Source organism: Vulpes vulpes, chromosome 13, assembly GCF_048418805.1.
Source record: "Vulpes vulpes isolate BD-2025 chromosome 13, VulVul3, whole genome shotgun sequence".
Taxonomy (NCBI): Eukaryota; Metazoa; Chordata; class Mammalia; order Carnivora; family Canidae; genus Vulpes; species Vulpes vulpes.
The window spans coordinates 144,357,672-144,379,884 of NC_132792.1; the positions used below are offsets into that span (position 1 = coordinate 144,357,672).

The 22,213-nt window shown below is 42.7% G+C and overlaps 1 protein-coding gene across 14 annotated transcripts; it reads left to right on the forward strand.

Moving 5' to 3' along the window:
• The first annotated feature begins 788 nt into the window (after positions 1-788).
• On the forward strand, positions 789-22,213 carry RNASEL (ribonuclease L). Of its 14 annotated transcripts, none has more exons than XR_011996368.1 (8): positions 957-1,128; positions 3,748-5,453; positions 13,366-13,451; positions 14,668-14,873; positions 15,972-16,104; positions 18,778-18,911; positions 19,057-19,214; positions 19,597-22,213. XR_011996368.1 is itself a non-coding variant. In XM_026001135.2 (7 exons), the coding sequence occupies exons 2-7, from the start codon at positions 3,977-3,979 to the stop codon at positions 19,733-19,735; spliced, it is 2,175 nt and encodes a 724-aa protein (XP_025856920.2). In that variant the 5' UTR covers positions 789-1,128; positions 3,781-3,976; the 3' UTR covers positions 19,736-22,213. The 14 variants fall into 14 exon arrangements, 5 of the variants coding, with proteins under 5 accessions (XP_025856920.2, XP_025856921.2, XP_072589339.1 ...); XR_011996367.1 differs by having other exon boundaries at positions 1,008-1,128; positions 3,796-5,453; XR_011996366.1 differs by having other exon boundaries at positions 1,024-1,128; positions 3,781-5,453.

Below are 22,213 nucleotides of genomic sequence, written 5' to 3' on the forward strand. Positions count from 1 at the left end.
CTGGATATTCCTTGAGGACAGGAATATTTCCCATTGTAGCATTCAGTACACAGTAGGCATCGCAGTGCTAGAATGACAAGAACAGAACTTCTAGAGCAGGAAGGAGTCTTAAAAAAACCATATGACAAAAAACAAACAAACAAAAAAAACACATGAAACTCAGCATAGCAAAACCATCCGCCCCACCTGCTGCCACTCCCCAGAACTGCCACTCCCCTAAACAGACACAGTGCTGGCTGCGGGACAGGGTTCCTCACTGTGAGCCCGGGGCCTTTCTGAGGAGGCCTCTGAGCCTCCAGGACAGAGAGTTGAGACGGTTTGGTGAGTGAGGGAGCTTGGGCTCTGGCTTGGTGTAGTTTCTGGGAGTTTCAGTTTCATCATCATCAGGATTGTTAGGGCTTAACTGGGGTCCTGTCACTTACAGAGCAATGGGCAGGGCGCCCCGCACACCGCAGGTGATGTTCCATAAATATTAAGCACTCACTTGCCTCAAGAAGGCAGGAGCACTGGGTGTTACACTATGTTAGCAAATTGAATTTAAATTAAAAAAATATATTTTTTAAAGATTTATTTATTTATTTATTTATTTATTTATTCATTCATTCATTCATTCATTCATTCATTCATTCATGATAGAGAGAGGCAGAGATACAGGCAGAGGGAGAAGCAGGCTCCATGCAGGAACCCTGACGCGGGACTCGATCCCGAGACCCCAGGACGGCGCCCCGGGCCAAAGGCGGGTGCTAAACCACTGAGCCACCCCAGGGATCCCTAAATAAAATATTTTTAAAAAAGGAGGCGGCAGGGGATTTGGAATAACGTGGTCAAGATGACGCTGGAAGCTGTGGCCTGGAAGCCTAAGGGGCCAAACGGCGATCAGCTGGGTCTTGGCCCTGCGGCCAGCCCAGCGCTGAGGCCTCCCGGTCCTCCCAAGGGCTAACCGCGCCGTCAGCTCCGCCCCGCTTCGTGCTCCCGGCGGCCGCTCGCTCTCCCGGCTCCTCCCGCTCCTCCCCGCTCCTCCCCGCTCCTCCCCGCGGCCTCGGCGACCTCGGAGAGGAAGTGCTTTCGGGCTGGCGACAGTGTTGGGCGGCTGAATGCTCCCAAAGGGAGAGCGTCTGAGTGTAGAAGGTGAGAGGGGCACGAAGGGGAGAGCTGCGGGAGCTTGAGAAATCGCTCCCCCTGCGGGCTCCGGGGGGCTGCGGGCTCTGCAGAAGGAGGGGGCCCGGGGGGCTGCGGGGGGGGTCGGGGGCTCCGGGGGGCTGCAGGGGGGCTGGGGGCTCCGGGCTCTGCGGGCGGAGGGGGGGCTCTGGGGGGCTGCAGGGGGGCTCCGGGGGGCTGGGGGCTCCGGGCTCTGCGGGCGGAGGGGGGCTCCGGGCTCTGCAGAAGGGGAGGGCTCCGGGGGGCTACAGGCTCTGCGGGCTGCGGGGGGCTGCGGGGCCGTCGGAGGGGCGGGGCGCGGGGGGCAGAGCCCTGCGGCCCCGGGCGGGGGCTGGGCGACCCGCGAACTGCCAGTCGGCGCGGCGCCGGTCCAGGCCCTCTGGCTTTGGCGGGTGCCGCTGCTCCCCGGGAGGAAACGAAACCGAAAACGGGCTTGTCCGTGGGCGGCTGCCGCTGCGCTGTGCCTCCGCTCGGGTGTGTCCCCCGGCGGCGTCCCGGACCTGCTTCCTGTCTCTGCCCCTCGACCGAAGGCCGCCGGCCCCCCCCGCCGGTTGCAGCGGGAACCCCCCGCCGCGCTGGCCTGGGCGCGCTCCCCGCGGGGTGGCCGCAGCCCCCGCTCTCGGAGGGCGGGGCCTGGGGGCGGCGAGCGGCCGGCGCGGGCAGACGGCGCCTCCCGGGTCTGTCGCAGGTGCGGGGGTGCAGGGGTGCAGGGGTGCAGGGGCCAGGGACGGTTTGGGGCCCCGCAGTGCCTGAATTCGGCTCTGTTGCTCACACTGGGGGGAGCGCCGTTGGACTAAACACCACCGGGACCCCCCCCCCTTTGTGTAGAGTGTGTGTGTGTGTGTGTGTGTGTGTGCGTGTGTGCGCACATGGATGGGGAGAGAAGGAATTGCTGACTTTTCAGGAGGGGATATTAGTGAGTCTCTCATTTATTGAATGCCTAGTATTTGCCCTACTCTGCATGCATGACTGCATCTATTGTTGCCCCCTTTTGAGGGGAACAGAAACTTGAGAGTAGCATCATGTGACACAATTAGGAAGTTAACAGTCTGAGGTTAAATGACCAAGATTTCAAACTTAGAATCTTGTGAGATTGGAGGCTAAGCTCTTTCCATTGCTCTTATACTACTTTGAATAGAAGCGCATATGCGTGAAGAAGGCAGGCACAGAGCCTGGAATGCCCTGGGAGGGATCAGCTTTCCCAAGGTGTAAGAAATGCAAATTGACACAGAACACTTTTTTTTTTTTTCTCCTATAAATGAAGTTTTTTTTTTTTTTTTTTTTTTTTTTGAGAGGCCATCTATTTCTAGTAAGAGTGTGTTTATATGACATCGGAAGAAATTTATTAACATAGGTGGAGAATTTTTAAGACAATTATATCCTTTTGTTACTGGACAGAGAACCAGTTCCAAACTCAGGTTTGGTGGCAGGCTCCTCAAAAATCCATATTCGAGAGGCAGGTGGTGGTGGGAAAGGAAAGGTTGCTTTATATAGGAAGCTGGCAACCTGGGAAGATGGCAAACTAACATCTCAAAGAGCATCTTCCCCATCCAGAGAGGGGGTTTTAACAGGGAAAGGCATGGCTGTTTGCAGGAGCAGCAGGGGCCCAGATAGTTGTCTTATGTCAATATGACCCTCAACAGGCATGTTGGATTATGTGGCAGCTGTATCTGATTGTAGTCAGGCCTTCTCTTCTGAGAAAATCTGGTCCTTCCCTCCTCAAGGCCAGTGGTCTCAAGGAAATCTCAAGGAAAGTAAGCAAGTTCTGCTACAGATCAAGAGACTTAGGTCAGCAAGCAAAGAGTATATAAGCTTCAAGCAAATTAACATTTAAGACCTGTTGGCATGCTGTTACACTTTGACCAGTCATTCAGTTCTTGGGAGTCTATCATAAGGAATGTATTATAAGATTTAAAATAACAAAATAAGCTTTAGAAAGCTGAATTTACTGCAACATTATTTAGAGTTGTTTGAAAATTCTAATTTTAAAAATCTTGTTTAAAAATTGTTTTTAAAGACTATTCAGCAATAGGGAAACGAAACAACTGACTGGTGGCATATTGCATAGCCATTAAAAGTGTTTTAAAAGACTTTGTGATAACATAGGAAATTATTTATACTATAGCATTTAATGAAAGAAGGCAGGATATTTATATAGTATCCTTTACATAGCATAATTTTAACTATTTTTAAAAAACTCATAGAAATGTACTAAAATAGGGGCACCGGGGTGGTTCAGTTGGTTCGGAATCTGACTCTTGTTTTTGGTTTGGGTCATGATCTCAGGGTCATGAGCTCGAGCCCTGTGGTGGGCTCCATGCACAGTGCAGAGTCCACTTGAGATTCCCTCTCCCTCTGCCCCTCCACCTGCTTGTACTTTCTCTCTCTCTAAATAAATACAAAAACAAAACAAAAAAGAAATATACAAAAATATTAACAATACCTGTTTCTGGGTGGTGGGACTAGAGGGTAATAATTTTCTTGTTTTTAATTTATATATGTTTATAATATTCTATAGTAAAAGTTCTATATAAATAAGTAGATATATTTTTGAAAAAGTTACTAGTAAAATTAATTTTTCTAATTCAGATGCTTTCTCACTGTTATAAAATTACAAAATAGTGCTCTCAACTCCAGGTGGAATGTCAGAAGACTCCCAAGAGTATTTCCTGCCTCGTATTGCTGGTCCATAGCCAGATAATCCTTGTTTACCCTTATAGTTCAAAAGCTCCAACTCTCTTTGATCAAGTCCCAAGGAGATAAATTTTCATATTCTCAAAGAAAAGGCACAGAGGTGTAGCCAGTGATAATTACCTTCATGGAGACCAAGAGCCATAACAACCTTCAGGAGAGACCTACACCCTCCAGCAATAGGAGGACATCAGTGGATGGCAATCAGTTGATCCAAGCTATTAAAAAAGAAGACATTAAGCTGATCCAGCAGTTGCTTGAAGAAGGGGCTGATGCCAACTTCCAGGAAAAGGAATGGGGCTGGTCACCTTTGCATATTGCGGTACAAATTTGTCAGGAGGACATCGTGGATCTTCTGCTTCGTTACGGTGCTGACCCTTTTCTGAAGAAGAAGAATGAGGCTACTCCCTTCATCGTCGCTGGGATTGTGGGAAATGTGAAGCTGCTCAAGCTTTTCCTTTCTAAAGGAGCAGATGTCAATGAGTGTGATGCTAATGGCTTCACAGCTTTCATGGAAGCCGCTGTGAACTGTAGGGTTGAAGCCATAAGATTCCTGTATGAGAATGGGGCGAATGTGAATTTGAGTCGAAGGACAAAGGAGGATCAAAAGAGGCTTAAAAAAGGAGGGGCCACAGCTCTAATGGATGCTGCCGAACATGGACATGTAGATGTCGTGAAGATCCTCCTTGATGAGATGGGAGCAGATGTCAACGCCTGTGACAATATGGGCAGAAATGCTTTGATTCATGTGTTTAGGAGCTCTGATGGTAGAAACATGGAGGGCATCATTCGCCTTCTGCTGGACCATGGGGCTGATGTCAATGTGAGGGGAGAGAAAGGGAAGACACCCCTGATCCTGGCAGTGGAAAAGAAGCACTTGGGTTTGGTGCAGATGCTTCTGGAACAAGAACATACAGAGGTTGATGACACAGACAGTGAGGGCAATACGGCTCTTTTGTTGGCTGTCCAGTACAGACTAGAGGAAATTGTTAAACTGTTATGCAACAAAGGAGCCAACATGGACTGTGGGGAGCTGGTTATGATAGCAAGGCGCAATTATGACAGCTCCCTTGCAAGGCTGCTTCTCTCTTATGGGGCCAGAGAAGATTGGTGCCGTCCTGCTGAAGACTGGAAGCCTCAGAGTGCCCGCTGGGGGGAGGCCTTGGAACATCTCCGTAGAATATACCGCCCTATGATCGGCAGACTCAAGATCTTTATTGATGATGAATATAAAATTGCTGACACATCTGAAGGGGGCATCTATCTGGGGTTCTATGAAGGGCAAGAAGTAGCTGTGAAACGATTCTATGAAGGCAGCACACGTGGACAACAGGAAGTGTCCTGTCTGCAGAGTAGCCGAACAAACAGTGACTTGGTGACATTCTATGGGAGTGAGAGCTACAGGGACTGTCTGTATGTGTGCCTTGCCCTCTGTGAGCAGACACTGGAAGAGTACTTGGCCAACCACAGAAGGGAGGTGGTGGAAAATGAAGAAGACAGCTTTGCCCGAAACATCCTCTCATCTGTATTTAAGGCTGTTGAAGAACTACATGTGCGGTGTGGATACACTCACCAGGATCTGCAGCCACGAAACATCTTACTAGGTGAGTCCCCAATTTTCTCTTAGATATTGCAGGGTCTTTATTTACAAAAGGAAAGGATTTTCATTACTGAGAGGAAAGGAGTAGAGTAAATGTGGATTATTTCAGTTTGAGGATGAATGCAACAGATTCATAATTCTAGTGCTATCTCTCCTGCTACCAGGATAATCCTTACCCCACATGGAGGTTACAAATGCCAATGGAATACCGAACTAACCTCATATTTCCTTTGGCAAGTACAAGTATGAAGGTATGTCTTTGGATGGAGTCAGCCCCGATATTTGAATTCCTAAGGTAGCCTGCGAGTCAGAGAATCCTGAAGGTGTGTTCCTTCAGGCAAGATGGTAGTCACTGTGAAACTTAATGGCAAAACCAAAGTCAAAATTGGGCATGCCAAGATAAGATGCAACACAGTGAAATAGACTCCAAGTAGACAGAACAAGCCAGCACCCACTGGCCTACACCAAAAACAAAATAAATGAAAACAGCATTAAAGGAAAGAAGCGGAGCTGAGTGTAAAGTCCCAGGAAGCAATGTGGTGCAGTAGAAAGAGTCTTGACTTTAGCCACTTGTAGGGAGGCTTGCAGCCTAGTCCTGCCAACTTTGTAGCTTCGCAGCCTCAAACAAGTCACTTAGGTCTGTGAGCCTTCGTTTCCTCATTTAAGATGGATAATACCTCCTTCCTAAGGTTGTTATGAGGTCTAAATGCAGCGTGTTACACAGGTAACCTGTATGTTGTAGGTGCTCAGCAAAGGCCAGGTACTTGTCTAGAGGGCTAAGCAGAAACAGACACCCAATCTACAGACGTGCGCTGAGATTTAAGGTAGGTGTAAGAGAATAAGACAAAAAGAGGTTTCAAGGAATTAAAAGGCAGAGAACAGTGTAAGGTCCTGGACAAGACTTGGAAAGAAGTAGGTATACATGAGAATACTACTGGAATATGGCTTTTAGTTTGAGGACAGGTGCTTCCTGGTTTTAAGCAACTTTGTCGGGGAGACTGATAAAGGCCAGAAATATGTGCAGCTCTACAAAGTGAGGCAGAGTCATCTTGAGGCAGCCAAGGGCAGAGTTCTTTCCAGTTCTAACTTCTGATTTTGATGCAAAAGAGGCATATATCATGTTCTAAAGAAAAATTACCGGTTACCACCATTTCTTGGGAATTTCTGGAACCACCTCTTCTATTCTTAAGCTTGAACAATAGAAAGTTGACTATATTTCTGCCTCAAGGTGGTGAACCTAACACATACTACATACTGTTCCATGTGTTAAATCCCTAAAATGATGGGGAAAGATTGTTAAATGAATTCATAGCTGAGATTAAAACAACAAAAAAGTTTTACAGGACAGAATCTTTGAGGATTCTGGGTGGTGGGACTCTCTTATGGGGTCCCACAATAGGATAGGATTAAAGGACACAGGAGCCCAGGACAAAAGCAGGATGCCACAGCTAAATATAGCTCATAAAAGTGGGAATAGTGCAAAGAAGTACCACTCAGGAGTAATGGAAGCCAGAAGCAGGAGAGGACAAAAGACCAGCTAACAGGCAGATTGCTTCATCAGCAGAAACTAGGAAGATCACACCTTGTGCATTTCCCACAGACAGGTCTGTCTGTTGTCATACCAGGCTACTACTTGAGATACTGGGTGGTTGATGATCTCAAGAGAAACAAAGAGCAGTTAAATCCACAAGATTTCTGCCAAAGCACCTTCCTAAGTGTCATATCTTGCTTATCACCAAGTTTCACTGAATAAAATGCAAAGCAGAAGTTGTGACAACTGCCTCCATCTCTCCCTTGTGTTGGATGGCATTAACAGAAGCAACTCAAAGGGTATCACGGATTCTCAACTGCAAAGTAAGGCTTACAGTCAAAAATCACTTAAGGTATTTATAAAGTGCTGATACCATGAAAAAGATTCATGGAATAGAACTTACACCCAAAGAAACAAAGCTAACTGAGTGTGTTTCCTATGGTTGTTGAAACAAATTATCACAATACTTGGTGGCTTAAAACAATAGAAATTTATTCTCCCACAGTTCTGGAGGCAAGAAGTATGAACATCAGTTCCCCTGGCCCCACATCACATGTCTGCAAGGCTAAATTCCCTCTGTAGGCTGTGGGGCAAGACTGTTCTTTGGCTCTTCCTGCTTCTAGGGCAGCTAGTATTCCTTGGCTTTTGACATCACTCCAATCTCTGCCTCTGTAGTCATATTTCCTTCTCTCCTGTTGTCAGATCTCCCTTTGCCTCCCCTGCATATGGATATGTGTGATTGCATTTAGGACTCACCCTGCTAACCCAGGATAGTCTCTCCTATTTCAAGATTTCTTTTCTTTTTTCTTTTCTTTTCTTTCTTTTCTTTTCTTTTTTCTTTTCTTTTCTTTTTTCTTTTCTTTTCTTTCTTTTCTCTTTCTTTCTTTCTCTCTTTTCTTTTTTTCTTTCTTTCGAAAGAGAGCATGAACAGGGAGAGGTAGAGTGAAGTGAGAGAGAATCTTAAGCAGGCTTCCCACTCACCACAGAACCTGACACAGGGCTCTGTCTCATGACCCTGAGATTATGACCTCAGCCTAAATCAAGAGTCAGATACTTGACTGACGGAGCCACCTAGGCACCTGTTTCAAGATTCTTAATCATGCCTGCAAAGTCCTTGTGTGTGTGTGTGTGACTATATAAAGTAATATTTGCAGATTCCAGGGATTAAGACGTGGGCATTTACTTAGTTTGCCATACTAAGTAACCACAATACTTAAAGTAAGTATAATTAAAAAAAACAAAAACAAAACAGAGAACAAAGATAGGTTATTTCATCCAAGAAGCAAAGATAAGCTTTGTGAAAAAAACCAAATAGAGAATTTGGAAATTTAAAATATAATTGTTTAAAAGTTTAAAACTCAAGATTGGTTGAAGATTAAATTAGTGAGCTAGGAGATTTACCTGAGAAATTCCTCTAGGAAATAATAGAAAAGCATAAAGATGGATAGGGAAAATGGTCTAGAAGTCAAGAATTAGATCCAGAAGTTCTAATAGGCATTCCAGGGAGAAAAAGAGAATGAATTTGAAAAAAATAGTTGAGAATGTCCCAGAATTATAGATAGATATAGTTCTCTTATTGAAAAGACTCACCAAGAGCTGAGGATAAGTAAGGGAGAAACCCCATTGAGTCACATCTTAAAGGAATATCAGAATATCAAGGGAAAAAAGGGAAGGAAAACTTCAGAAGCTCCCAAGAGAATACAAATTACCATGTAAAAACCAGAATCAGAGTGGTATGAGACTTCTCTCATCAACAACCCAAATATAAAAAGAAGGAGCTGATAAGAGAGAACTTATCGAACAGCTGAAGAGTAGTACTCCCCATATGTTGAAACCCTGATTCTCCATATGATGCCATTTGGAGGTAAAGCCTTCGGGAGGTGATCACATCATGAGTGTGGAGCCCTCATGAATGACATCAGTGCCTTTTTTTCATTATCAAAAACGTATTTTTAATTTTTTCCAGCTTTATTAAGATAAAATTGACACATAACATTGTGTGAGTTTAAGGCATACCATGTGATAATATAATATACACATATGTCGCAAGATGATTTCCACAATACAGTGTGTGTGCGAGTGGTAAGAACTTTTAAGATCTACTCTCTTAGCAACTTCAAGTATACAATACAGTATTGTTAACTATAGTCACCATGCTGTACATGACATCCCCAGGACTTAATCATCTTGTAGCTGGAAGTATGTACCCTTTGACTCCCGTTAGCCATTTCCCCCACCCCTACCACTGGCAACCACTAATCTATTCACTGCTTCTAGGAGTTTAGTTTTTTTAAGATTCCACATATAAGGGAGATCATATAGCATCTGTCTTTCTCTGTCTGGCTACTACTAAACTACTACTAAACTTAGCATAATACCTTCAGGGTTTATGCATGTTGTCATAAATGGCAGGATTTCCTTCTTTTTTAATGGCTGCACAATATTCCATAAATATATACCACCTTTTATTTACACATCCATCTGTCAGTGGACACAGTGTGCTTCCATGTCTTGGCTAATATAAATAATGTTGCAGTGAACCTGGCAGTGCAGATATCTCTTCAAGATAATGATTTCATTTCCTTCAAATCTGCTTTTCTGCTTTATCTGTTCTTAATCTTTGAGAAACCTTCATGCTGTTTTCCACCGTGGCTGCACCAATTTACTACCCACAATACACAGGGTTCCCTTTTCTCTACCTCCTCATCATCTCTTGTTATCATCTGTCTTTTTGATAATTATTCTAACAGATATGTGAGATAATATTGCATTGGAGTTTTGATTTGCATTTCCCTGATAATTACTGGTATTGAGCACATTTTTATGCACCTGTTGACTCTGGAAAAAATCTATTCGGGTCGTTTGCCCATTTTTTAGTCAGAGTATTTGATTTTTGCTATTGAGTTGAATGAGTTTCATATATACATTTATTCCATATCTGATACATGATTTGTAAATATTTTTTCCATTCTATACAGTGCCTTTTCATTTTGTTGATGATTTTTTTTTTGCCATGCAGAAGCTTTTAGTTTGATGTAGTTCCACTTGTTCAATTTTGCTTTTGTTGCTTCTGCTTTTAGTGTCAGATTAAAATATTGCCAAGACCAATATCAAGGTGCTTTTTCCCAATATTTTCTTCTAGGGGTTTTATGGTTTCAGGTTTTACATTGAAGTCTTTAATCCATTTCAAATTGGTTTTTGTGAGTGGCATAAGATAGTCTTCTACTTTCGTTCTTTTGCATGTAACTATCCAGTTTTTCCAACCTCATTTTTTGAAGAGATTATCTTTTCCCTGTTGAGCCTTCTTGGCTTCTTTGTCAAGTATTGGTTGACTGCATATGTGTGGATTTATTTTTGGGCTCTTGATTCTGTTTCATTCATCTATGTGTCTGGTTTTATACTAGTACTGTACTATTTTGATTAACAGGTCTTTGTAAAATAGTTTAAAATCAGGAAGTATGATGCCTCCAGCTTTGTTCTTCCTCAAAATTGCTTTGGATGGATTTGTGCCCTTAATAAGGAGAGCTAGATGGCTATCTTTCTACCATATGAGGATATAGCAAAGAAGATGGCTGTCTATAAACCAATATGAGGGCTCTCACCATGAACCCAATCCTGTGGACAGCCTGAGCTCAGATTTCCAATGTTCAGAGCTGTGAGAAATAAATTTCTGTTGTTTAAGCCACCCATCTATTGCAATTTGTTATAGCATCCAGAACCAAGGGAACAAATTATTACTGTTCACACATGATTCAAAATAAATATGTAATTTTGATTAAAATGTTATTAACATATATTAGTTTCAGGTGTACAGTATAATGATTCAACAGTTCTCTACCTTACTTAGTGCTCATCACAAAAGTGTACTTTAATCCCCATTATTTCACCCATTGTCCCACCCACCTCCCCTGGAAACTGCCCATTTGTTCCTGTATTTTAAGAGTCTGCTTTTCTATTGTCCCTTTTTATCTTTATTTGTTCATTTGTTTTGTTGCTTAAATTCCAGACATGAGTTAAATCATTTGGTGTTTGGCTTCCTCTGACTTATTTCACTTAGCATTATTATATTCACTTAGTATTATTATACTCTCTAGGACCATCAATATTGTCACAAATGGCAAGAGTTCCTTTTTGATGGCCGAGTAATATTCCATTGTGTGTATATGTATATCTTCTTTACCTCGGCTGCTTCCATATCTTGGTTATTGTAAATTATGCTGCAGTAAACAAGAGTATGCATATGACTTTTTAAATTAGTGTTTTTGTTTACCATATGATCCAGTAATTCTATTTCTGTTTTTAATTTTTAGGTGAACTTCTATACTGTTTTCCACAGTGGCTGCACCAATTTACATTCCCACTCATAGTGCACGAGGGTTCCTTTCTTTCCACATTTTTGCCAACACTTGTTATTTCAGGTCTTTCTGATTCTAGTCATTTTGACAGGTGATATCTCATCATGGTTTTGATTTGTATTTCCCTGATGATGACTGATGCTGAGAATCTTTTCATGTGTCTGTTGGCCAGTTGTAGGTCTTCTTTGGAAAAATGTCTATTCGGGATCTCTGCACATTTCTAATTGAATTATTTGGCTTTTTTGGTGTTGAGTTGCATATGCCCTTTATACATTTTCGATATGAACCCATTATCAGTTGTGTCATTTGCAAATATCTTCACCCATTCAGTAGTGCATCTTGTTGTTTTGCTGATGGTTACCTTTGCTGTGCAGACACTTTTTATTTTGGTGTAGTCCCAGTAGTTTAATTTTGCTTTTGTTTTCTTACCTGAGGAGACATATCTAAAAAAAAAATGCTCCTACAGCCAATGTCAAAGAAATTACTGCCTGCTTTTTTCTAAAGGTTTAATGGTTTCAGGTCTCACATTTAGGTCTTTAATCCATTTTGAGCTTATTTTTGTGTAAGAAAGTGGTCCATTTTCATTCTTTTGCATTCTTTTGCATTCACCATTTGTTGAAATACATTTTCTAAACATGTAAGGCTCCTGGAAGAGTTTCTACCAACAGCCACGATATGAAAGAACTGCTAGAGGATATGCATAAGGAAGGGGACAGAGAACCTGAGAAAATACTTGTAAGTGACTTATAAGAAGCATAGAATAAGCAAAACATTAATTGTCTAAGTACCCTAAATATGTGTTTTTAAAATTTTTTAAATGAAAGTTTAGTTATCTATTTATTTAGTGAACTTTTTAATAAAAAAAAATCACCTTAGATGATATCACTCTGGTGGGAATGAGGATGAAGAGGTTCCTGATTCATTGACACCTGGGTGAAGTGGGCTGATTGTATCCTAACTCTGCCCATCAACTGTTAATAGTCTGTGATTTTGTAAGTACAGAAGCTAAGAGTAAGAGTTTAACATTTTTATAGCACTTGAACAATGTCTATTGAAACCAAAAAAAAAAAAAAAAAAAAAGAAGAAAAAGAACCAACTGGGGCTTATTAAAAAAATCAAGTGTTAGAAGAGGTGTGAAGTGTTCCATGAGGCACTTGCAAATTTAAGTAGCAGGGGACTCAAAGTGGTGGCCACAGGGAAGGGGATCTATTAGTTGGAATAGCTGAGAACAGTTCCTGGTTTACGGTCTGCTCCCCATCTGCCCCTTCAGCCTCACTGCAGGCTTTCCCTCATCTCCAGGCCCTGGGACCTCCTTTCCGGCAGAGTAGAGTTTTCTCCGTTCCTGTTGGGAATTCCTGTCTGGGATTCTCTCTTCCTCTGCTCCATTCCTCCGTACAAATTCTACCAATCTTCTCCAAGTATACTGCCTTAAGGAGGACTTCTTTCCCACACACAGCCCTGTGGCTCTTGTTCTGCACTTCCAGAGTGTTCTGTACTTTCGGTTAGCATTTTTAAAGTTGCAATTAATTTTACATTTCTCTGTATAAGTATTCACTCTGTAGCTATTTCCTTGCTCAGAGACTCAGGAGTCCATAGGATCTGTGCGGTGTTTTCTGCCTTCATGGTCATTTTTTCTCCTCACTAGACCCCTGTTGAATGATTTCATGGGTTCATCTTTGTTAGGCTGTGGACTTCCACTCATCTTTGATATTTAAGTTCAGAACAAAAGGGGTTTGAGAATCATACAGTTGGCCTGACCATCATCCTGCTGGAATTACCCGGTTTTCTTTTTTATACTCCTTCAAGCCAAAAGCAGGAGCCACTTCTTGGCGAAATTTAAATCTTGCCCTTGGCAGATACTGAATAGGTCCAATGACACAGTGCACGTTACTGTCTTGAGGAGTAAACAGCCATGCAGATATAAGCTTTATTACTGCCTTCTTCAGAGATAATATTGCATTGTGGTACCTATGTAACTACAATATGAAAAGAGAGGATTTTTCACTGCGTCTCTACAAACTATCCCTTAGATTCCAAGAATGCTGTTTGCCTGGCAGATTTTGATAAAAGCATCAAGTGGACTGGAGAGACACAAGAAATCAGGAAAGATCTAGAGGTAATTTCTACCATTAGTTTACTTTTCCATCTTTCTGCTTCCTTATTTGTTTTATTCATTCTCTTATTTCCTATGACCAATTAAATGTTATTTTTATTTTAACTGTTCTAACTAACTTTCAAGGCATTAATTATCCCAGTGCTCACTGCCTTTACTCCCTTGCAGACAATGGCATTTCTCTGGGTTGCTGTGGCTTCTGTCTGTATCTCTTTGGGTCTCTCTCTTCCTCCTCCAGCTAGGTAGTAAATTGAGCATGGCACATCCCTTCTAAAATTACCTCCAGGAGGTATGTCCAAATTACCTCCAGAATTCCTGCAGGAGCTATTTCCTGCCTGAAGATAAAGCAAATGGGATTTCTTTTTCCATTCCATTCCCTTCAGACTTGTGTGCTAAACTCCAGGAAGAACAGATATTAAGGCCCTCTGGAACACATAGGAGGGATGGGATTGATCCCCAAAAAGACCAATCTTGGCCACAAAGGCTAAGAGCCGGAAATTGCTTGTTTCTCCTGGGAGGAGACAGCAGAAACAGAGCCTGACCCCTGCAGACCAAAGCTTCCAGATTGACTTTGACCTTGCCAGGGCAGCTTTGTCCTGGGGGGTTCTCCAGGGTGCAGATCTTTCAACCCCCTGGGGCAAGAGGTCTCTATGCACATCCGGCCTTTGCTGCTAAAAGGCTCTAGATTTGAGCTCCTTCCTTGACTGGTTTCTTGCCTGCAGTAGGGAAGTTCAGATGCTGGCCTGCTTCTTGGCCTTTCTTCCCTGCCATGGCCTAACTCCCAGGGCTGTCACTGTGTTCCCCTGGACCTGAACTAGCTCCTTTATCTGCTGCCTGACATAGTCCTGACCCAAAGTCCGAGTTCCAGCTAGAGTCCTGGCATTTCCTTTGTTTAAAATATTTTTCCTCTCCTCTGTTTATCGACATTCTATCTATACTTTAAGGTCTAGCTCTAATTCCTCTTCCTCTAAGCAGTCTGCCCTGTCAACTCTGTTCCAGGATTATCTTTTGTTCCTTAAACCTAAACTATGGGTTTATGTATAAACTATATACTGTCTTGAAGGATTCTCCAAGGAGAACCTATGTCTTCTCTCCCTAACGAGCCCGTGGACCCCTTGAAATTTCTCCCACTTTCCATTTGATTATAACCTACACTGCATCATCCATATAGAGCAATAATTCAGAAATACCTTTGGCTTGATCTGTGGCTTTCCTGCAGGACCTTGGACTTCTGGTTCTATATGTGGTGAAGAAGGGAGAGCTCCCTTTTGCGACACTGAAGACACAAAGTCATGAAAAAATGATTCAGCTTTCTCCAGATGAGGAAACTCGGGACCTCATTCATCATCTCTTTAACCCTGGAGATAATGTGCTGGAGCACCTAAGTGGCCTGCTGGGTCATCCCTTCTTTTGGAGTTGGGAGAAGTAAGTAAAACTTGATGGCATATTCCAGGCCTCCAGAAGGGAGACAATGAGTATATTAGTCATGATATATGTATGTATACAAATGATAAACATAAGCATATATATATATATATACATATATATATATATTTAAAAGATTTTATTTATCAATTGAGAGCAAGAGAAAGATTGTGTACATGTGCATAGGAGGGGCAGAGAGAGAGAGAGAGAGAGAGAGAGAGAAAGGATCTTAAGCAGATGCTGCATTGAGCACAGAGCTTGACATGGGGGGCTCAGTCTCAGGACCCTGAGATCATGACCAGAGCTAAAATCGAGAGTCAGATGCTTAACCAACTGAGCCACCCAGGTAACCCTACATATTTAATTTTTTTTAAAGGAAATGGCTCATGCAGTATTAACGCTGAGAATTCTCATGATCTGCCTCTGCAAGCTGGAGGAGACCCAGGAAAGTCTGTAGTAAAATTTAGTCCAAATCCAAAGACCTAAAAGCCAGGGACACTGATGATGTGGATTCCATTTAGGGTCTGAAGGCCTGAGAGCTGGGGGCAAGAGAAGATTGATGGCCTAGTGAAGCAATCAGACAAGAAGGGGTGAAGTCCATCTTTTGCACTAAACAGGCCCTCGGTGGATTGGATGAGGCCCATCATTCACATTGGGGAAGGTGATCTACTTTACTGAGTTCACCAATTCAAATGCTAATCTCATCTGGAAACACCTTACAGATGCACCTAGAATAATATTTAATCAGGGCCCCTTGTGGCCAAATAAGTTAACACGAAAAATTAACCATAGTGGAAAGGTGGTGTGGGAAGGGGTCAGGCTGAGAACCAACTGACCCAGGCTCTCCTCTCAGTGTGACATTTCCTGGCTGTGTCTCTTTGGGGCAGTGACTTAACCTCTCTGGATTCTGGTTTTGTTTTCTGAAGAGCAGAGAGAGAGAGAGAGAGAGAGAGAGAGAGATGCCTCTGCCTCCTCCATCACACAGAATTTTTAGAGATACGGTTTTATGACTTTTATAAAAAAAAAACAAAATGTAACATTGTTTTTCTCTCTGAAGAGGGCAGAATAGAATGACCATGATAATTCTGTCATCCTTAGCCGCTATAGGACCCTTAGGGATGTTGGAAATGAATCCGACATTAAAAAGCGATTGCGTAATAGCAGGATTGTCCAACTACTGCAACCTGAAAATTCGGAATGTTCCAGAACTTTTGCCCAGTGGACTTCTGAGGTATGAACAGTTCCTATGCTCGTCCCAGCCCAGGAGCGTTTTCCTTTCTTAGAGTTCTTTCCCTCCACGTTGGTTCTAAGAGAGGCCTGGCCAATAATCCCATTACTATTGTGACCAAAGCAGCTGATTACATGAGAGTTTAACCCAAGGAGCTGCTCACAGTGAGGCTTCTCGGTCCAGGGAGGGATTGGCTGCCCCTGATGGCTGAGTCTAGCCCAGCTCTGGACAGCCACACGTACACCTGCATTCTGCCTGAGAAAACATCCCATGAAGAAAAGATCTTCCAAATTCCTCCTCTTCAGGAAAGGGTCCATCTAACTTGAACTAAATAGAGTAAAACAGAAAAAAAATGGTCATCATCTCGATCTAGTAGTCAGTGCTATCGGAAATTGCATTGTTTTTAAAGATTTATTTATTTATTTTTAGAGAGGGAGAGGGAAGGTAGGAGAGCAGGAGACAGAGACAGAAAGAGAAACTTCAGCAGGCTCTGCGCTGAGTGAGGAGCCTGAGGCAGGGCTCTGTCTCACAAGTCTGAGGTCATGAGCTGAAACCAAGAGTTGGATGCCTAATCAACTGTGCCCCCCAGACGCCTCCCAGAACTTTCATCATTATTACTTAGCAGACATCTGTCAAATACTGGTTACCTGCTAGACCCATGCCAGGCTGTGGGCATGTGAAGAGGAGTACGGCATGGCCCATTGTGGGGGCCAAGAGCCCCACAGAAACATTGACTGTGTGAGATGCATGCTGAGCAGCCCAGAGACTGTGCAGAGCACTCCAGAAGAATCCATAATCCTCAGGTCTTTAACTGAGACCAACAGCTTCCCTATCCTATGCCCAATCTAGGACTGCTTCTCCCACACATCTTTGTTTCTGGGTCTCATTTTGCTTTCCTTCCCTCGATTGCCTCTAGATGATACATCACACTCATACTTGCTGCCGTGGTGTCCATCTTTCCTGCTACCCTGTAGATTCCATGAGGGTAGGGACTGTTGTCTTGTCCGCTACTGAATTCCTGACACGGAAGCTGTGCCATGACTCTGCTAAATGCACGTCTATAAAACTTTGGCTAAAACTTAAACTTGCGGAAACAGAGAAGTCTGAAACCAGAGCAGATGACAATAACAGCTGACAGTTCCGTAGTGCTGACTGTAGGGCAGTTAGAGTTCTCAGGACTTGATGGCAATTTCCACAGTTAATCCTTATAGCAACCCCTGAGCTAATTACCTCCATTTCACAGAGGGGCACACGGAGGCGTAGACAAATCATTTTTTTCCAACGGTACAGAGCCAGCAACAGAATCTGCAGCTGGGCTGCAGTCTGGCTGCGGAAGCCGTGTACTAAAGCCACTCACTGCATGAAGCTATGATGCCACCAAGGCCACCAGCTCATTTAATTGCCGAGCATGTTGAGATTGAGGGGTGTGACCTGAAATAGCCAGGACTAGAGAGGCAGAGGTTGGCGGAGCTCTGAAGGAAAACCCATTCTTTTGTTTCTCAGTTTGTCAGTTCTTGCCCCTAAACTTCAGACTTCTACTGAATTTTGACTGACTTCAAGTCTTATCTTTTTTAGTCCCATTCGAGACTTGGATTTTCTTCATAAGATTTTATTTATTTATTCATGAGAGACACAGAGAGAGGCAGAGACAAAGGCAGAGGGAGAAGCAGGTTCCCCACGGGGAGCCCGATGCGGGACTTGATCCCAGGACCCTAGGATCACGACCTGAGACAAAGGCAGACACTCAACCATTGAGCTACCCAGGTGCCCCAAGACTTGGATTTTCTGTTGATTTTCATGACTTGCCCATTTCCATGGTCATAAATTCAGCTTAGTGGCAGCAGCACGGAGGAGCCAAGTTTCCCAGTGTGGACTCCTGCCTCCTCTTCACAGGCTACTCCCTCCCACCACATAGACATTGCTCAGCCCTTTCGCCAAATGCTTTGCATGTGGCACGCTTAGTCGGTCTCAGCAGGTCTTCACTAGGGTGTTCTGGTCACCGGTTCTCTTTCTGAGGGAACCTCTGGCCTCATGGTTGTTGCTTGTTGTTCTCTTACTCCAAATGCTTTCTAAATATGACAGCCGTCTGCAAAGGTGCAAGCACAAAGAGAAAGGCATTGACTTGAGGGAAGTGGCTCTGGGACACTTAGAGGCAAGGAGAAACATGAAACCTTTGGAAATAAAATTCAAAACCAATCCAAACAAAAACAACCACTCTCACTTTGGCAATGGCTGTCAGGTCTGATGTTAGTCTGAATGATCCTCTTTCAAGGGGGAAATGCCATCAATTACCAACTTGGACAGGTGGCCCTGTCCAGGCCTGAGGTGCCTGGCCACAAGGATAAAAATATTGTGTAGTATGAGGAGCAAATTTCCTAATATAGTAACCAAAGAATTTCTAAACCATGTTTCAATATTTTGAATTTCTCATGAAAACAGTTCACTTGGAAAATGGATACTGGATGTAAAGTTACTTATAATCCCGCATTCAGACACAACTACAGTTAGCATTTTGGTGTATAGTATTTACTTCTTTTTGCTTCTATTAACTTGCTTTATTAATTAGTGGTAGTTGGGTGATGTATTCAAATTTGTATTTTGCCTCTTTGTATTAGCATCTTGTGAGGATTTATTTTGTGTGGCTACCACAGTTTTGCATTATGCTTTGTTTTTTAGATTGACAAGTATGTTATGACTGTAATGAATAAGTTTTATGAAAAAAAAGGGAATTTCTATGAGGATACTCCAAGTGATCTGTTAAAGTTCATCCGGAATTTGGGAGAACATATTAATGAAGATAAAAATAAGAAGTAAGTATTTTTTCTGTTCCTGTAAGTAAGAGGTGAAATGAGGATGATTAAAAAAAATCCCATTTTAAATTTATATCTGCTCTTCGTTAGAAGAAAATGTATTTTGATGAAATGAAAAGTAATTCCTTCCTTCTGTTTGGAAAAGGACCCACACAAGGATCTTACAATGAATGATGGACATGCCTGGCAGGTTCTCATCTTTCTTTCTCACTTGTGCCAAGGCCTCTTGAACAGGAGGGTAGTGACTCCCTTGTGGGAAGAAATGCAGGGGACTGGACAGCTGGATAAGGTGAAGGTAGTGCTGTAAGTGTCTAAAAAGTAGAGCCGTGTTGGTAAAATCAGCTTTAGCTGCCCAAAATGTTAGCTGTAAACTCACAAAACAAAAAACAATAAACAAAAAAAACTTGCAGTTTTGAGGGTTCTTTTGGATTTTGGAACTGTAGATAAGAGATTGTGGAACTGTTTCATTTCTATGTTATGGATGATGAAACTGGGGTTCACAAACATTAAGCTGCCAGTTAGTTGAAGAGTGGTTAGGAGATGAATCTTGTTCTCTCAGATTCCAAAGTCCTTACTTGCACTGCTCTAGAAATTGAGGGAACAAAGAGATCTCTGGGCCCAGATGCTATAAAAGGGGAAGATAATCTGGAGGCAACCATGCCAATATGTTTGTGTTTCATTTCAGGATCAGGTTGATAATTGGAGAACCTTCCCGGTATTTGCAGATGAAATTTCCTGATCTGGTCATCTATGTCTATAAGAAACTACAGAACACGGAATACAGAAAGCATTTCCCCAAAACTCACAATCCAAACAAGGATTGATGTAATGGAGGTCAGCCCTGAATGGTGGCTGAGGCTTTAGATTTCAGGGAGACTTTTTAGCTGTGTGATCTTGAGCAAGTCACAAGTCTCTGGGCCTATTAACTAATCTGGTGGCTTGCAAGGATGAGTTAGAGAGCAGATGTGTCAGGTCCTGACACAGTACCCAGTATTCCCCACATGTTGATAGCAAAAAACAGCATATGCCCAAACTTTTTAGATGTTCTTACAGGTAGAACTTAGTGGCAGGAGCTGGGGTAAGGGGCATCCTGCTAAGACACCTCTTGTCAGGTGCACCAAAGGATGCCTAGGCCTCTAGTTCTTGTATGTTTTATATTGATTATCTTATTTAATTCTCCCAATGACCTTGCAAGCTAGGATTTATTATCTCCATTTAAGAACTGGCAGATCTCATGTGCCTGAAGTGCCTGGCTGGCTCAGTTGGTGGAGCATATGACTTTTAGTTTCGGGGTTGTGAGTTTGAGCCCCATGTTGGGTGTGGGGATTACTTAAAAATAAATTTTTTAAAAAAATTTTATTTATTTATTCATGAGAGACACAGAGAGAGGCAGAGACAGAGGGAGAAGCAGGCTCTGTGCAGGGAGCCCGATGTGGGCCCCGATCCCGGGACCATGGGATCATGCCCTGAGCCAAAGGCAGATGCTCAACCGCTGAGCCACCCAGGCATCCCAAAAATAAACTCTTTAAAAAAAGAGAGAGAGAGAGAGAGAGAGAGAGAGAGAAAGAACTGACAGACGTGAGATCCAGAGAATTTGACTTACTTGCTTAAGATCATACAACTTTTACAGAGCACTGTATAAATGTGTGTGGTGTTATTGTTATCTCTTGTTCGGGCACCTAGTGACTTGGGCACTGCCTAGCAAAGTGTCTGCCACATGATTATGTTCGATAAATATTTGCTGATAAATATTCATCTAGAACTGATAGACTTGAGACTCAGAGAGTTTGAACTACTTGCCTAAGATCATGCAACTTGCACAGAGCACTGTATAAATGCATGTCGTGTTATTGTTATTAAGCTAGAACTTAGTTACTAGCCCAGGGGTCTTCTGGATGGATCCCAAAAGGAATATGTCAAAAGGACTCTGGGAAGTTCATTCATTCATTGACTCCACTTATTCATTCATTCAGTATTTGTGGAGCACCTAGAATGAGCCTAGGCACTAATTGTATGAATTCCATTCCTTCTAGAATCTATACTGGTTTTCCATGACCTTATGGCAGTAGTTCTCAGCTGGAGACAGTTTTGCCTGTTAGGGGCCATTTGGTCTGGGGATGTTTTTGGTTTCAAATCTGGAGATAAGGGGGGTATTATTGGCATCTGGTAGATGGAGGTCAGGGATGATGCCAAACATTCTATGATGCATGCGATAGCCCCCCACAAACATAGAATTATCTAGCCTAAAATATCAGTGGTACCAAGGCTGAGAAGCTCTGCCTTAAGCGATTGGGACACTTCTGAGCTGACTTGGGGCCCACGACCATGGACTATGTGGACCCTCTCACAGAGGAGTAACTTGGATTTGTTTTCTTGCTTTTGAATTTGTAGTGAGACAATTCCACTGTCATCTCCCCAGGAAGTCCCCCCAAATGCCCTCACTCTCCACTGGCTCCAGAGAGAGCCAGTCCGAGTGCTCTCTCTCTGGCTCCCTTGCACTATAGTCACATCAGAGCATGCTTCTTCTCCACTGGAATGTAAGATCTTAAGGGCCTATCTATTTATATATACATATCTATATCTACATATATATAATGATATATATCTATACAGCAAATGTCGGCCTAGCAAAATATCGGCCATATAAATATTCACTAAAAAATGAATGAACCATCTTCATACATGAATAATAATACTACCGTACATTATAATGGTGCTTTATAATCTATAAGTTACATCTACATATTTTCTCTTAGTTTTCAAAACAATCATGTAAGGTAAGTGTTGTTATCCTTATTTTGCAGATGAGGATAGAGACATGTTGATTTACTCTAATACATAGCTAGACAGTATCACTGTCTTGATTTGCACATATTTTCTGGCATTAAGTCTGATGTATTTTCCACTTATCCTCATTATGGTGGTCAAGGTGGAACTTTGTAATGGGCAGATCTGGGGGAAAAAAGCAGTATCTTAGGTTCTTTCTAAAGAGATGGTAGTCTGAACTAGGTGTCACTAAATGAAGTCAAGAAGTGTTGGAAGTTACACTAAACAAAATTGACACTGTTATCTTCCACTCTCACCCATGATTGCATGGATCATTTTCTCTTTGTTTAAAACAAAAACAAAAAACAAAGTACTGGAAGAAAGAAACTTAAGGCTATTCTATAAGGTTTTAGGAGCAGGAATATTGCTTTAGATTTTAAAATTAAATTTTGGTTTTCTGATTTGTAGTAATCACCTGGATATGTCAATCAAAATGCCCATTTGTAAAGCATATTCAATAAAATTTGGAATCGTTA